Source organism: Artemia sp. Qi Xiang Cuo, chromosome 12, assembly GCF_049724085.1.
Source record: "Artemia sp. Qi Xiang Cuo chromosome 12, ASM4972408v1, whole genome shotgun sequence".
In the NCBI taxonomy this organism is placed as follows: Eukaryota; Metazoa; Arthropoda; class Branchiopoda; order Anostraca; family Artemiidae; genus Artemia; species Artemia sp. Qi Xiang Cuo.
The window spans coordinates 27,359,515-27,376,084 of NC_142805.1; the positions used below are offsets into that span (position 1 = coordinate 27,359,515).

Consider the following 16,570-nt stretch of genomic DNA (forward strand, 5'->3'; position numbering starts at 1 on the left):
TGTCATTTAAAATTAACTGCACATAAATGACTCTAAATTACTTAAATTAATGTAGCTCTCAGTGTTTATTTTAAAACTTTTCGAAAAATATTTTCTAAAATTATTTATTTGTAAAAAAAAATCTTAATTGGTAACTAATACCTGGCTGGGGTAAAATGAAGGTGACATTCTTTTATATGAAAATGTATGGTTTACTTAAGTGGTACAATTTAGTCTCTTTGCTTAAAACCATACGCCTGATCCAAGGTCAACGCAAAGCAAGGTCAAAGAAGTCACTTAGCTCGGGCAAGGCGTAAGTGACAAGGTGGTCTCTTTGCTTAAAACCATACGCCTGATCCAAGGTCAACGCAAAGCAAGGTCAAAGAAGTCACTTAGATCGGGCAAGGCGTAAGTGACAAGGTGCGAGTTCAAACATCTCAAAGTAGAAAAAGGGGGACATATATAAATATTCGTCATATTAACCAATGATAGAATGAAATAAATTATTTTTCAACTATTAAGATGGCATTAGATCTTTAAACTTCCAATCGAGTACGCCCCCTTCTAAGTTTCTACAGCCACGCGAAAATAGCTCGGTTCAACTGGCCGGGGAAAATAAGCCAGGGCACTTTACCAATTGAGGGCAAAAAGGGAGGGAACTGGTTGCCAAGCCCTTCCGACTGCTATAAGCTTCGCACTGTTACTTCCAATTTCCTTTAAATTCAATGTCTATTTTTATTGTCTATAACTTCAATTCCAATTGTTCATTTTCGTTCTCGGTTTGTTATAGTTTGAGTGATCTATGTTTAATTCTCAGGTAATTCGTTTGGAGAGACCTGATGGAGTACTTCTAACGTTTGGGGGTCAGACAGCTTTGAACTGTGGTGTTGAGCTGGATAGAAGTGGCGTTTTTAATAAGTATTTCGTCAAAATTCTTGGTACACCTATCAAGTCCATCATAGAGACAGAGGATAGGAAGCTATTTGCTGAACGAGTTGCTGAAGTAGGTGAAAAGGTCGCTTCCAGCGCAGCTGTTTATTCTGTAAAAGAGGTGAGAGTTTGAGCTAATATTCGCTACTATTTCAGAATTTGCGCAATAAAGGTTTGGAGGGGGGATTTTGGGATAGTCAATTACAAAAATCAAAAACAAGAAGAACAATAGGGAATTATTTTCGTAAGATAGTGGAAATGTTTTTTGAATGAATATTTCGGCCTTATGTCCAAGGGCCGTCCTCAACAAAACATAAATATACAAGAAGATAGAATGACAACAACGTAAGACCAGTAAAAACTAAAGTGATTTTTTTTAAACAGTCCCAGCATCCATATTTCAGCGAAGTCCTGGTTGAACTTCGCTGAAGTAAGGATACTGGGACTGTTTTAAATAAAATTTCATTTTAGTTCTTATTGGTCGTATGTTGTTGTAAGTCTTTCTTCTTTTATATATTCATGTTTTGCTGAGGACGGCCCTGGGACATAGGGCCGAAATATTCGTTCAAAGAAAAATTGCTCTGTCTTACGATAGTAATTCCCTATTGTTCTTCTTGTTTTTGATGTTTGTAATGGAAAGGCAGTGCGGTCTTCGTCGCTATTTAGATATTCAGTTCTTTTCTTTATAGGCTTGATTAGGCCAGTACTAAAAAAAAGATGATTGAGTTCTCCTCGATTGTCTTCTGCAAAAACCTAGGGTCTGATTTTTTTCAAGATCTCAGGAAAATTGTAAAATGATGATTTTTATTCATTGAGTTATATCAAAATCGTCGCCCAAAAAGAGCCAGAAAATTTTTTGGGTTGTTTTAATATCGTTATGAACGTTATATTTTCTTTGGATGGGGAGAGTGTTGGCTCCAGAAATGGGCTAAAACCATGTTATTTTGAAAAAGGGCTGGTTTACCTTGAAAAAGAGCTGGCTAATATTTATCATCGAACAGCGAACTTAGTGGTCATCGGTAATATCTCCATAGCGCCAAATGTTCAAATGCTGTTTCTTGGCGCCATTTTGTACAACCATATAATCACTGAATATTTCTTTTAGTCGTTTTTCAGTACAAAGTCGTTTTCCTGTTCGAGGGTCAACTTTTAAAAATCCATCCTCAACTATTATTTTTCCAATATCTTGGTTCTGCTTCCTGTCATGTAAAGTGACATATTCAATTCCTTCGTGTTTATATTTAACGTTCAAAAGCAAAGATATATCCTGAGTAATTTTATTAAAGACTTTTACAGCGTCTTTTGCATCATCTTCATCATTAGGAAGACTAACAAAAGCAAGTCGATATTCTTTGGCGAATGGCAAAGGATTCTGATAGGCTTCGGTTAAACTAGCACAACGCAATGCCGTGGTAACTTCTCGGTTACCATAATCAAAGTAGAAAACATGAACTTGTTCCTCGGTAACCTTTTCAACGAGAGCCCGGTACCAATAGTTGTCTATAAACTTGGAAGCGCAAATATCCCCTTTTTTTGGTTTATATCCACCAGGAAGTGGCGGACTGACCTCATATTCTTTTCTGAGTTGATCCATTAATGCTTCGAGGTCGGGACCATCCTTGTGTCTTTGGACGAAAAATCTTAAATCTGGAGTGACGTGAGTTATCAAAACATTTTGTAATCGATTGTAATTTTGAGTTTGATTAAGATTCTCTTTCTTCGCCTTTTCCTCAGAAATCAGCAGACCATCAACAGACCATATATTTGCTCGTCGTCCGTGCGCATCTTTTTCAGCTATTCGAAGCTTATTCAAGTAGTCACTTTCTTTAGCCATGGGATGAATTTTTGCTAAACCTGTTTCGACTAGTTGTAAGGATAAGTTCTTGGAGTCTACCCAGAGCCACCCAAGGAAATTTCCTTTGTGGTCTATAGATTCTACTTCAATTTGTACATCTCTTTGGTGACAGAACTCTTTGGTAAACTGAAATGCCATATTTGTGTAAGGGTTAATTTGCGTAAGGGCATGTAATTCCAGAGTGGGAATTAAGATACTACTGAGTGAAAACGTGACAAGACAAGTTTCCTTTGGAAGGTACAATTCAAGTCTGGAACCGCTAGCAACGAATTCTACCACAGCTTGTGTTCGGCCAGCACGTTTTAAAGATGGAAAAAACTGCTTTGCTTTTATTGGATCCTCAGTTAAGTCATTGACTCTATGAACTGGAGGATCTAATTTACTATGAATACCATTGGCAGATTTTATCGCCTTCATTTCCGCAGTAAGGAGGTGGTCATAATTTGAAGACCGTTGGTCATCATTATGGCGGTGTCGCACCACTGTTGCCAATCCTTTTGTAATTAATTCCTCAGCTACATTAACATTCCCTAGCATCACAGTAGCAAAAATCTTTTCTTGAAACTTGGCCTTTGGTATAATAAAATCGATAATTACATCAACCTCTTTCCCATTCAGCCTCTTTCGAAGGAATTCTCGAGCTTTGTACATCCACGGGATTTCAAACAAAGCCTTTATAACTTTCTTACCTTCAACTGGTCTAGGAGGTTGAACACTTGCCAAAAATATTTTTCTAGTAGAACCGTCTGGATGTTTAACTACAATCCCATTGCCATTCACAGTTTCTAATACTTTACCATTAAATATTTTCGAAGGATCTTTAAGCGTTGGTGGGATTGGAACATAATTTTTCCAAATTCCAAGCCGTTTCTCTTTAGCCTGTCGTTCGGCAGCTCTCAACCTTTCAGGTCCTTCAGTGACAGTCACGAGAGACCAGTCAACACATCGAGCTAAGCCTTTACTTAAAAGAAGTTCTGCAATGTTGCCATTTGGAAGAAACACGCTGCCAACGAAATTTTCATTATTTCTAGATTCTAATATAATTTCAACGTCCTGCTGAAGGATGTGGGATTCAAGAAAGAGCTTAGCGTCCTCAGCAAATGGTTCTGTTCTATTAGGATCAGGCTTACCTTCTCTGTCTAGCTTGATTTCAGGACTCTGAGCTCCAGATAAAATGAGTTGTACATTATAGTATTCTGGAAGGAGAAGGGCGCGCAAAGTCGATCCGTTTCTAACAAATTCAATGACAGCTGAGATTCGTCTTCCTCTCAAGTTTTCTAAAAATACTTGTGGATCATCAACTGACCATTTGATATCTCGTACATGCGACGAGAGAGCATCATTGCTCCATTTGCCACGGCCGGAACTCTTAGCAGAAATTTCAATATCAAGTAGGCGTTTGTATTCAAGACTACCTCTTTTGTCTAGTTTAACGCCAACCAAACCTTCTGATAATAACACATCATTGAGTTTTTCTCCATTCGTATCCTCTCCTAAGTACAAAATCCCGTACTCTCGCCCTGATGCTGGTACAGTATACATAATCTGAAAAGTAATATTTTTTCCAACAATTTTTTTCCTCAAAAATTCTCTTGCCTCAAAACCATACGGCTCATCCTTGATTTCTTCGCCATCAGGCTGTCTTCTTCCTAGCTTCGGTGCAATGATGCCAGCAAGTTTAATCGTTTTTTCTAGTCTTTTTTTCTGCCCAGTTCCTTGCTGATGTCTGACGATAACGACTTCATCCCCAGTTACAACTCTGAGGGCTATACCTCGTATCACTTTTGGAAGGATAGAATTAGCAGCTAAGTTTGTCATAATGAATACACTTTCGAATGTCGGTTGTTCTTATTAAGAAAAGGCAGTATTTTCCTTCAAAAAATGAGATATCTCGTAACTTTTAATAGCATGCAGGAACTATAAAACAAAGAAATACAAAGGTTTCAAAATAAAGATATATTTTTTTGCAACTAGGCTTTACATTATAAGAACACAAGATTTTAATTTAGAAGCAAAAATATGTTCAGTAAATAACTTATAATACGTCAATATGCTAACCAATAACTAACCAAACACGTCATAGAAAATAACTAACCACATACGTCATTATGCAGCGTACAAGTTAAATTTTGACCTTTGCTGGTTCTTGGAAAAAAAAACCATCTGCAGAAATAACCGTTATTTATGTGTATATATGAATATATCTATGTATGGGACAAGACTGTATGGGACAATATATATATGGGACAAGACTGTCTCTAGGGCGATATCACCCGCAGCACCCATATTACGAGTGCAGTAAAACAAGTCGACGGGATTATGGATGAATTTTTACTCCCCCTAACCCCCTTTCATGTTATTGAGAACGCTCAAAAAAAGGTTATTATTTGGGGTTAAGCACACTCCCTCCATCTATGCAGACCCACCGTCTGTATAGCCAAGATGCGTTATGTTGGCTGACGTGCGATTATGCACAGCTGTACAAAATTTTACCACAGGTCAAATTAATCAACTTAGTTCAGTGTTTGTTTAGTAAGTTAAATGTTTGTTTGAACCGTTTGAATCGCTTTTGCTTCGTATATCTTTTGGCCGAATTTCCCTGTGCGGCATCATGGCTTCCATTTAAAACTGGCAACCTCCACTAAGCTCTTTTATAATTTCAAATCGTTTGGCTATCTTAGGATTGCTCTGTACTCCGAACCCAGACCACGCAGATCCTACGGTTAAGTTTCGGACTGGTACAGAGTCCCCAGCCATTCCTCTATCCTTAGCATCTGTTCTCAGCCCAAACACAACGTATTTATCTTTCCAAAAACCAATTCCCTACTTACCCGACATTAAACATGATGCAGATAAATATATTTCTTAAACAATTTTTTTTTCATTATTTTTTATTTTGTTTTTAAATATACATATAGCTCTAACCTACAAATGAATTGTAAATCACCAGGAAGCACGAGGGAAACTGGCTGGATATATCGTCCCCTGCCCTTAGATAGGGCAGATGCTCGCAATATTCCAGACGTTATAAGCTTGATTTTCTTTGCGCCAGTTTTGAGTTTCTAGTATAGAGATCTACCATTTCCGCCGTGTCCCAGCCGACATAAGCCAGAACTGTGTCAAGAGGGACTCTTGCGTTAACCATCGTGATTGCTTCGTCTGATCTTTACCCTTGTGGTGTCTCTCTTTCATACAGTTTCATATCACGCAAATTTTTTACTATACACAATAGTGTCTTTTGAGACCCCCCCAGCACCCCAGGAAATTTTCGTATTCGATATCCCAAGCCGTTACCGAAATAATGCAAGTCCACTTTTTTTTATAACCTGGGAAAACATGTTTTTCTTCGGTCTGAATCGCACCCTCACTTGAAACATATTCAGGGGCTAAAGGGCTCACAGTAAAACAGGGGCTATTCAACGGATTATATACCAAATTTGTATACTCCTAACCACTGCCGCCTCGGCTAGCTCAAGATTTGTTATCTGCTTGCCCTCTCCCCCCATAATTCCAAAAGTTTCCACTTGCTCTCCAAGTTATTCTCTGGATAGTGCAGATATACCGTTTGATTACCTGCCAACACGAAATGCCTATTAGGCTACCTTGCTACTTAACAGTTAATACGTGATGGCGGTCCAAGATCTTACAATCCCATAAGATCTACAATTCTGTAATATTCTAATGGATCAGAGACTAAATCTTGGGCCGTTCGCCCCTCCACCAATACGAAACTTGATATCCCCTCCCTCGCACTACTAGGGAAGGGTGTTCAGGTCGCCAGAAAGGGCAAAGCTGTAGTACAATGACTTTTGTCGCTTGAAGAAGGCACCAGAACTTTCAATTTCCATTTGAATGGGCCCCTCCCAAGTTTCACAGCCACGACTTCCACACGAAATGTGTAGGGATTTTTCTTTTAATCTATTAGAGAAAAAACTGTTTTTTTTTATCCTTTTCAACCGCTTGTTGGGTTCCATTTCAGGGAACAAATATTTTATTTCTTATTTTTCTTCAACATTTGAATTCCTTAACTCAAGGACTTATGATATAAGTTTTGACCCTATAAGACAAAATTTATGGGGCCTTTTTTTGGCCCTATTTGAGAAGTTATTTCCCCTAAAAAAAATTTCGTATATTAGTTTCCTCCTGGACCAAGGACTTGCAGCTGCAAGTTTCAAACTGATCAGGAACAAAAAGTTTTGAGGTCTATTTCCGGCCGTTCCTTCCCACAAAAAAGCGTGTCATCATTTCCAACCACAGAACGATTTCCTGAAAGTTTCGAGCCACTGGATAGTCAAGATATAAGATATCCTCCTCCCTTTTTAACCACTATAAAACCAAAAAATGTAAACAATTGGCCATTTGAATAATTTACGTCCTTCATCCCAGCGGCTGTGAGTGTTATACCGAGTAGCATAAAAGGGCTTGGGAAGGGTCCAGCCTCCCTTAAATGTCTTTTGGGCGCTCGAGCTTTCAATTTACAATCGAATGAGCCATCTCCTAAGTTTCCCGGACCACCTCTTTTATGCGAAGTGGCCTAAAAAATATAATAATAATTAATCAATACCTGGATGACATATGACTCTTTACTTAGGGAGGGCTACAGCACTCCACCGAATAAGTAATGGTCATCTTTGTGGGAGTCTCTAATGAAAATACTTTAGCAGAAATAGTTAAGCTCTTCTTGATTTTTTTCTACCAAAACCTTCTATCTGATTTTTTTTTATCAGGTTTATGAGAAAATTGCATAGTAAGGGGGTTTTTTTTTAGCGGAGGGAGATTCAGAACTTTGTCATAAAATCTTTCTAAGTCAGTTTTTTTCATGTCTTCACAATTCTTTTTTGCTATACGTAGATATTAGATTTCGTTGACTTAGCAAGTCGAGATTATTAGAAGTCAATCTAAACTCAAAATTGTTTTTTTGTTTGCGCTCGGTTTTGGTACAGGGTAGTCAACCTTTATCTAAAGAAGATTCAGCCATCAGTTGAAACTTCAATTAAGTTTTAAACCTGTTGTGCATTCTTCAGGATTGTTATAAGTTGAGAATAATATATCTAAACTTTCTTCCGAAACGTATTTACACATCTAACAAGATTAAAGATGAAACTGCAAAGGATTGGCTGAAATCTAGCCAGTTTTGACCATCTCAATTGACCTCTGAATTGTCTATAGCTGGAGAGGAACTTTACCCCTTTTTCTCAATGAGATGATGACTTTTTTCTATATTCACATTCCCTTTCTGACTATGCAGCCCATTGCCCCAAAAACAGCACATGTACGTTCTTCTTAATGTCCTTTTAGTAATATGGTAAGACTTGGATCAATAATGTTGGTGCAAGCCATCAACTTTCAATGGGTTATTTACATGCGACGAGGAAAATTGTACACAGAGAAGAAGTACGCCCAAAAAGAAAAAGAAATTGGCAGATCTAACATCTTGGCTGAGACTGTATTTTCTCTAACCTTCAGCCCCCCCCCATCCATACAATTTGATTCCCCTTTATTTTCTTTAAGCACCGTGTGTCTTGTAAAATCCTGCATGAGCAGAATAAAGGGAACTTTTGACACAGGGTCTGTTTCTTTTGATCAATTGGAACTGTGTCGCTTTGATTCATGACAGTTTTGTCAGAAATGGGCCGCGTTCTCAGAAAAATTCTCATGTGCCACGGTCCATTTGTGGACCATCGTAAGGTATATTCTAAATTACTATAAAAAGAAACAGAGTTGAAAGACCAAAGACACAAATGGATAAAAAAGTATGCTTCAAGACAGTAATACAATTTATTTGGAAAGATTAAAACCGTTCAGTAAATAATTGCAAAGTAATACTGAAGGGCATACCGTGGCAACGCATGTACACAGGAGGGAGGGAGCATTTGGTTCCACCCTATAAATTAAGAACAGTAAATGTATATTTTAAAATAAAAGTGTTTAAATAATAAACCAGACATGTACACACGAATTTAATTCGGAGGGGAAGGAGGGAGATGCAACTTTGGAAAAGCACTTACACAAAATTGAGAACTACGCGGAATAAACTAGTAACAGGAATAAAAGTTTAAAATTTCGGAGAGATGGGGAGGCCAAGGTTCCCCTCTCAGCACTTGCATAGGTAAACGAAATACACATTAATTATGAAACAAAGCTGTATTTCTCTCGGATTAATCAAGTTATGCACAATAAAAAGTTATATACCTGACTTAAGGGCGTGTCCAGGATTTTTGTTCGTTTTCATTTCTGGAGGGGGGAGGTTTTACAAAAAGAACTTCAAAAAATTTATTGACAAATTTGTTCATATGTATTTTTTTTTACGCTTTTACGAGTTGGACAATTTTTTCGTGATGGGGAAAAGGGGTGGGTTGCAAACCCCTTAACCCTCTCCCCTGGATACGGCCTTGACCTAGCCCTAAATAAAAAATATTATAAGGAACAACCAATTGCTTATATAACAATTGCTGGGCCGAATATGTTTATTATCAATTTCTTAGAAACATCAGTTTCATCGTATATTAAATTATTGCAATAATTTTAGGCACTTGAAGCTGCGGAGACAATAGGGTATCCAGTAATGGCCCGGGCAGCTTATGCCCTCGGAGGACTTGGCTCCGGATTTGCTGATAACAAAGAAGAGCTACAAAAATTATCAGTAGCTGCTTTTGCTCACTCTAATCAACTAATAATCGACAAATCTTTAAAAGGCTGGAAAGAAGTGGAATATGAAGTAGTTCGCGATGCTTATGATAACTGTATTACTGTAAGTATATTGTAAACCCCATTTAAGACTTAAACCTGAGAGATCTACATTTCCACCACATCATAGGTACTATACAGTTTTCAGAAATGGGACACATCAGAGCACGCAAAGAGACACATAACAGTGCGTAATGGAACAAAACTATTGATTAATTCGTCATTGCGCACGCGCGAAGGCGGGGTCATGAAGAAATGTGCGTGATTGATGTGTCCCAAAAATCTCTCATGCAGAAAGTAGGAATTTTCTTTACTGTATAGTAGCTATGCTGTGATTTTTACTTAGATATCAGATAATAAAATGATCTCCCAAATAAACACAGTTTAGTACGAATGTTCCCAAGATCTAAAGTTCATTTTTCTTTAAAAAAAGCATTTCAAAAAATTTTCTTTGCATTTATGCTGTGAGTCCTGAATAACATATTTTTGTTTTCAACATATTTTGTTTTCAAAATTAATTTAAAATTTGAAAATAAATTTTAAGAAGTGTAATTTTGTGTTGTTTGCTCGTTCTAAAAAGTATTATCCTTGGGTAGATAAGTTGAGGTGTGGAAATTCATTTATTAATAGAGTAAACTCGACTAGGTATTTAGGCATTATTATAGATGAGACGCTTAGTTTTTCAGAATATATAAATTGTATAACATCTAAAATTGCCCGTAATGTTGGAATTATTAGGAAATTGAAGCACGTTTATCCGAAAATTGTCCTTAGACTTTTGTATTTTTCACTTGTCCATTGTTACCTTTTATGTTGTTGTTCGGTATGGTCTTCAACTTTTCAATCCCATCTGAAACGCCTTAGAGCTTTGCAGAATTCTGCCATTAGGATTTTAGCAAATTATGGACCGAGAGATTCAGTGAGAAATGAAACCGAATATACTTCCTCTAGTAGGTATATTCGTTTTTATCGATCTATGTTAATGTCTGATATTAACCTTACCTCAGAATGTTTTAATGGCATGTTTGTAACTGGTGTGGATCTTCACAATTATAATACAAGAAATGCAGATGCATTTCGGCGGCCGCTGTGTGAAACAACCCCGTCACAGTTCTCTGCTCGGCATGTTTTGCCGAGCTCCTTGAGTCATTTACCGATTGGGGTTGTGCGTCAGCATGACCGAAGTAGTTTCTGGGGAAAATTGAGGGATTTTTGTAATAATATTTATCAGTTTGTTTTATTTTTTTTTTTTTTTTTTTTATTAGTGCCGTAATGGAATTTTTTTTTGTGTTGTTTTGTTAGCCCGTCGGCGGGGGATATTGTTTTGTTTTTGTTTATTTATATTGAAATATGTGTTGGATGTTGAAGTCGGCCTAAGGAACCGAAAGGTTCTTTGGCGTTTGTTTTTTGTAAATTATGTGTAAATAAAATTATACTCCTGAAAAAAAGAAAAACACTTTCTGTGGAGATTTCAGAGTATGGTGCCCCCCTTTGTTGTTTCCTGCCTTGTGTGTGTGTGCTTTTTTATGGTTGCATTCAGACACATCGATCCAGGATCCCCGTCGGCCAGTGTGGAACATCCTTTATCATGTATTTTTGTAAATGAAACGACAAAAGGAATAATCGTAAAAAATAGATTTGAGTTCATAAAATACCATACCGTATGAGCCAGCCTATCTGAACCAGTTTTGCAGATACATGCTGTATAAACTGCAAAGCAATAAATTTTGTTCCGTTTTCAAGTTTTAGCTTAGCTCTTTACTTCCACCAGAAAAGTGCTATTTTTCCAAATTACTTTGCATTGTTTTTAGGTTCGAAAATATGCACAATAGACTTTACAAGAAAAAATCTTGGCCTAACTTAGGCAGAGAAACCAAGAAGTCAAAAGGATTTTTGGTAAAAGAAAATGTGACCTTTAATATCATGGTTGATTTCGTACATCTGTTAAACTTTTTTCTAAAAATAGTCAGGGATTTTGAGTCTCTTTCATAGGCAGCTTAATAGCGCTGCCTAATTAAAGACCAATGTGGGCGTAATGTGTTGTTTATCGATTTTTTTTTTCTAACCAAGGCACTTCATGTAGAAGGAATTGTCATATAAACTTGGGAAGGAGCTCATTTCGAAAGGACCCCCCCCCCCCCAAAAAAAAAAAAAAAAATAAATGTTTTAACTTTTTTAACTTTAATAAATAAAACAATTATTGAAGTTTTAATGAATAAATATCAGTATAGTATATTAAACTGTTAATCCACATTGAATTTTTTTTTCAGTAAAGTGCAATTTTGAGATAGCCATTTTGTTCGACGTAGTTAAAAAGTCCGGAACTTATGTTTTTAAGGATGACACGCCCCCCCCCCCCGCAGCCCTCAGGGCAAGGGTTGTAAGTTATGCCCTGGAGCATATAAGGTTGTTTTATTTTGTAGAAAGCGTTGTCGTAGAAACTTCAAAAAGGAATCATTCGATTGGAAATTGAATGTAAGTTATGCCTTCCCAAGACCAGAACATAATTTGCATTTTACTGAAAAAATACAAATGAATGTGCATTGTCAGTTTAATATACATATACTTATCAATCAAAATGTTAATATTACTTGATTTATTTAAGTTATAAAAATAAAAACGTTTATATTTTTTTCAGTACAGTGCAAATTATGTTCTGGTCTTGAGAAGGCATGGGGGCAGGGCTTCCACTATCCCCAAATTTTCGGGGATTTCCCCTAAAATCTATGTGTCTCCCCAAAAAAAAAAATGGTTCCCCGAATCCCCGAAATTTCCCCGAAAATCACTCAACCACGGTTTGAACTGCAGTTTTGGGATCTTCTTACGGTCTTGCAAACCTGTTAGTTAGGCAAAGGAAATTTTACGGGATATATAGTCTGCTCAAATTTGGAATAGACAAGTAAATTTGTTTAAATATATATATTTATATATAGACAAGTATATAATAGACAAGTATAATAGACAAGTATATATATTTATAATAGACAAGTATATATATTTATTTAAATATATTTATAATTTACCTTTACAACTTCTAATGCTTTAATGATTAATAACTCTGTTTGAAGGCTAATTCTGAGATAGAAAAAAAATTAAAGAAAATGTGGTATGATTTATTTTTTCCTATGAGCTGTCCCTAAATACAATCTTTTTGCCATAAACAAATTCACCATTCCCTCCCCCTTTTAAAGAGGCAAAATTTGGCTATAGACCAAGTAAAAGGTCGGGGAATAGGATTCAAACGGAAGTAACCCCAAAAATATTATCCATAAGAAAATTTACAATACAGCTTAAAGTAAAAATTTGGTTATTAGGCTCATATTGTTTTCTTGTCAAGTTTTACATATTTTCGGACTTATTTATAACGAACAGTTGGTTAATAATGCCAAATAATGTTAGTGCGAAGTAAAAGAATAAGTAAATTTTATATGATTTGTAGCTTACAGCTATCATATCCAGGCATTAGATGGGCTGATATAAAAATGAGATTACAATAAGTATTATATTTAGAATATGGATGGTCACAGGGTTGGTGGGAGGGCTGGGGGTTAATCGGTGACTATATAGTAATTATGAGGTAACCAAAAGAAAGGAAAGCATAGTACAAATCACAGTTTATAGAATTAGCAGAATGATCATTCCCTATCTCACCCATTATAAAAACCCGGACAGAGGTGCGAGTGTTCCAGAGAACGTTTTTGCAGATATAAACATAAGCGGCATTAGATCTTTTCACGGGTAGACAAGTCAGATTTCTCTTGGACGCGAAACTTAAAGTTATAATAGATATAATCGGAAATAATTGGAAACCCGCTATTACGAATAATGCACTTTGTAACCCTCTTGGACGCGAAACTTACAGTTATAATAGAAATAATCGGAAAAAAGTGGAAACCCGCTATTACGAATAATGCACTTTGTAACCATTTCTCATTGATTGACGGAAACAGACTAACCCACTAATGCAGAAATATGTGGGAGGAGCTTTTTGTTCGCACCGAGAATGAAGACCAGAAATGATCTGCGATAAACTTACTGGATAATTCTATAAACTGTGGTACAAATAAACAATGAAAAAATGTATGTTCCGAGGGGGTATTTTCCGCACGGGGGTGGGTATTTTCCGAGGGTATTTTTCGCGGGGGATATTTTCCTCGGGGGCACTTTTCGTGGGCAGTATTTTTAGCAGGGAAGCATTTTCTGCGGGGAATATTTTTGTGAGGAGGGGGGGGGTATTTTCCGCTTTTCCGTAGGAGGATCTTTTTTTAGGTGGGGGGGGGGGTAAACACCTAATACCCTAGAAGCAGAATGAAAAACCAATAATGTGTCAATTGTCGTCAAAATTCCCTTTTTAATTTAAGTTTAAATTTACTTGTTTAGTTTAGTTCTTGTTTGTTTGAAGTTTTAATATTACCCTGTACTTGTAGGTTGAATTTTTCTATTTAATTTACTTATCTAGAAACCGCAAACAATATTTGTTTTTGTTTTTAAATATTATTAATGAATTGCTGAGATTCATGACCTAATAAAAAATTGCTACTGGTATTTACAGTTCACATGTGTTCACTATTTTTCCTTTTTTTTTTAAACAGTTTTGAAGTTTTTGCCGCAATATCAGCAATAAGCGTTTTCAGCTATGGGTTCTAATCCCGGGCTCTGGCTCTAAGACGGACTCTGTAAAAGGCTTAATTTACTACGCAGATCCAAGCCCTACTTGAGCCTGAAAACGAAGCTAAAACCAATTTTGGCTCCCAAATTTTCGCAACGAAATTCCATTTTGTTTTTTCCCCGAATCTTGAAGACTTGTCCCCGAAAACTCCCCGAATTTTTAATACTTGTCCCCGAATTTTAATATTCGAGAGTGGAAGCCCTGCATGGGTGGGGGGTGTCAGCACTACTCATGTTCATTTCTACTCGTTTTGAGTTTGGCTTGGTTATTTATTGTAGTTTCTGCTCGTTTTGGGTTTCATTTATTTATAGATGATGGTCTGTGGTAGTTTTACGCTTGGAAAATTATTTGACTTAATTTCTGCTCATTTTGGTTTAATGGAGCTCTTCACTTTTCTTTGAAAAACTTATTTTGTGGAAAGTTTTTTAAATTAATTTCTAGATAAATAGTAAACAGAGTTTCTTTCGTCAGATGAAGAGTCAAAAATACAATAAAAAGCAAAGAAAAGAAAAATACTACTAGTGATCTTTTCCTTTTCTTTTCCCTTTTCACACTTTTTTCTTCTCTTTTTTCTTTGAGACTCTTTGTTCTATTCGTTTCACTTCCGGTTATCATTTCTTCTTTTGTCTTTCTTTTTTTCTCTTTGTTTCTTTTCCTTTGTTTTTGTTTCCTTTCTGTTGTCTTATCTTTTTCTTTGTTTAACTTTTTTCCATCTCTCTTCTTTTCTGTTCCATTTTTTTCTTTCCCTTTCTTTTTTTCTGTCTCTTATTTCTCTTTCTTTCATTTATTTTTCTCAGAGGTCCCATTTGCCTTCTAAAGACCTGAACATCGTTTCCGCTTTACTGATAACAGTTCTTATTTCGAGCTATGTGTGTTCTCATTTGTCAATTAACTCAAGTTTGTCAATTTGTCATCGAGAAAAAAAAATCCCAATAATAACCAAGACTACTGACAAGAATCAATTAAACACCTATCGACAGTTTAATACATATTAACATTCGTTCCTGAAATTCTCAGTAGTTTTTGAATTATTAACGTTATAAAAATGTTGGCCTCACCCACTTGTGTTTGCGGTAGTTTCTGTTCGTTTTAAATTTGACAAAATGTTGCAACAAATCTGAATAGTAATTGTGCTAAGGAACTTTGAATGGACGGGTACGTAAATTGATATTTAAAATAGTACATTGAAAATCTGCATAATCTTGGGACTTCTTCAGGGTTGAAGCCATCCTGACTGCCCCCATGACAATTTTTAATCAACCATCCACCTCAATATGCCCTTCAAATTTCACATAATTCTCTTAGACTTTTGTGAGACATCACAGATACACTATTGACAACCTTGTATGCACTTTGCTTTTGGTTCAAAATTCCTCAAAACACACCCTGGAAAATTAAACCTCTTATCCTTAGCTGCCGTTCCTGAGATATTGCAGATATGTCCTTTTGATCATGTGGATTCACATAGTGTCATTTGGTTTAGTTCAACATCCCCCTCAACATGCCCTGAAAGTTTCAACTGAATGCCCTTAGCTATTCCTGAGACATCATGCGCCCTTATGACATGTGTCTTTTGATTTAGTTCAACATTCCCAACAAAAGACCCTGCGAGACGGCCTTTTGATGATCTGGATACGCATGGTGTCTTGTGGCTTAGTTTTACACTCTACAACTTTACCTGAAAATTTCAACTTTAGACCCTGTTCCGTTCCTGAAATATTAAATCTACGCTATGTTGACAAGTTGGGTGCGCTTAAACTCTTATGACTTATTTCAATAGTAGTGGTTATATTAGTAATAGTCAAAGCGCTGGTGTTCGAAGTAGTAGTAGTATCAGTAGTAGCAATTGTAGTAATATCAGAATCAGAATCATTTATTAACATAAAAGCTTTCGTAGTCAGGGTTTAAATCGCGCTATTATTTACAAAGTAAACAAAGACACAAAAAATTAATACACATGTCACTTATTGTAGACAGAAACATAAAAAGGCACAAACGAATTGCTGAAGTGATTTGTGCGACACATGGGCTGGGCTAGCTTTGTTGCTTTTGATCTTGTAGTTACTTTTTTTGTGAGCATTGAGGGTAATATATTTCTGTGTTTATCACTTGTCAGAAGAAACTGGCCAAATTTACAGATAAGTTGAAAACGGCGGTCGTGAAGTGACGGCAAATTTAGTTGAGACAGTGCTGATTCGTAATCGGTGTACTGATCAGACAGTATAGCCTTCACTGCTCTTTTCTGGACTGATTCGAGTCCTTCGCTCATATAGGCAGTGTTCTGAACCTGTGGACCCCATACAGGGCACGCATACTCTAATATCGGGCGAATATATGTCAGGTAGGCTGTTTTCAATTGCGGCACTGAAAAACCAAATTTTCGCATCAGTAAAAGGGTACGCATGGCACAGTTCGCCTTTTTCACTACCTCTTGGACGTGGAGGCTAAAC

The 16,570-nt window shown here is 36.6% G+C and overlaps 1 protein-coding gene and 1 pseudogene across 2 annotated transcripts in view; one reads left to right on the plus strand and one right to left on the minus strand.

Moving 5' to 3' along the window:
* The window catches only part of r (carbamoyl-phosphate synthetase 2, aspartate transcarbamylase, and dihydroorotase rudimentary), a 243,477-nt gene that overhangs the window by 57,833 nt on the left and 169,074 nt on the right, over positions 1–16,570 (plus strand). For both annotated transcript variants that reach the window (XM_089097829.1, XM_089097830.1), the window contains 2 exons: positions 797–1,030; positions 9,294–9,515. In XM_089097829.1, coding sequence (XP_088953955.1) covers positions 797–1,030; positions 9,294–9,515 — 456 coding nt within the window. The remainder of the gene's footprint in view (positions 1–796; positions 1,031–9,293; positions 9,516–16,570) is intronic.
* LOC148945953 (staphylococcal nuclease domain-containing protein 1 pseudogene) lies at positions 1,916–4,582 on the minus strand (annotated as a pseudogene).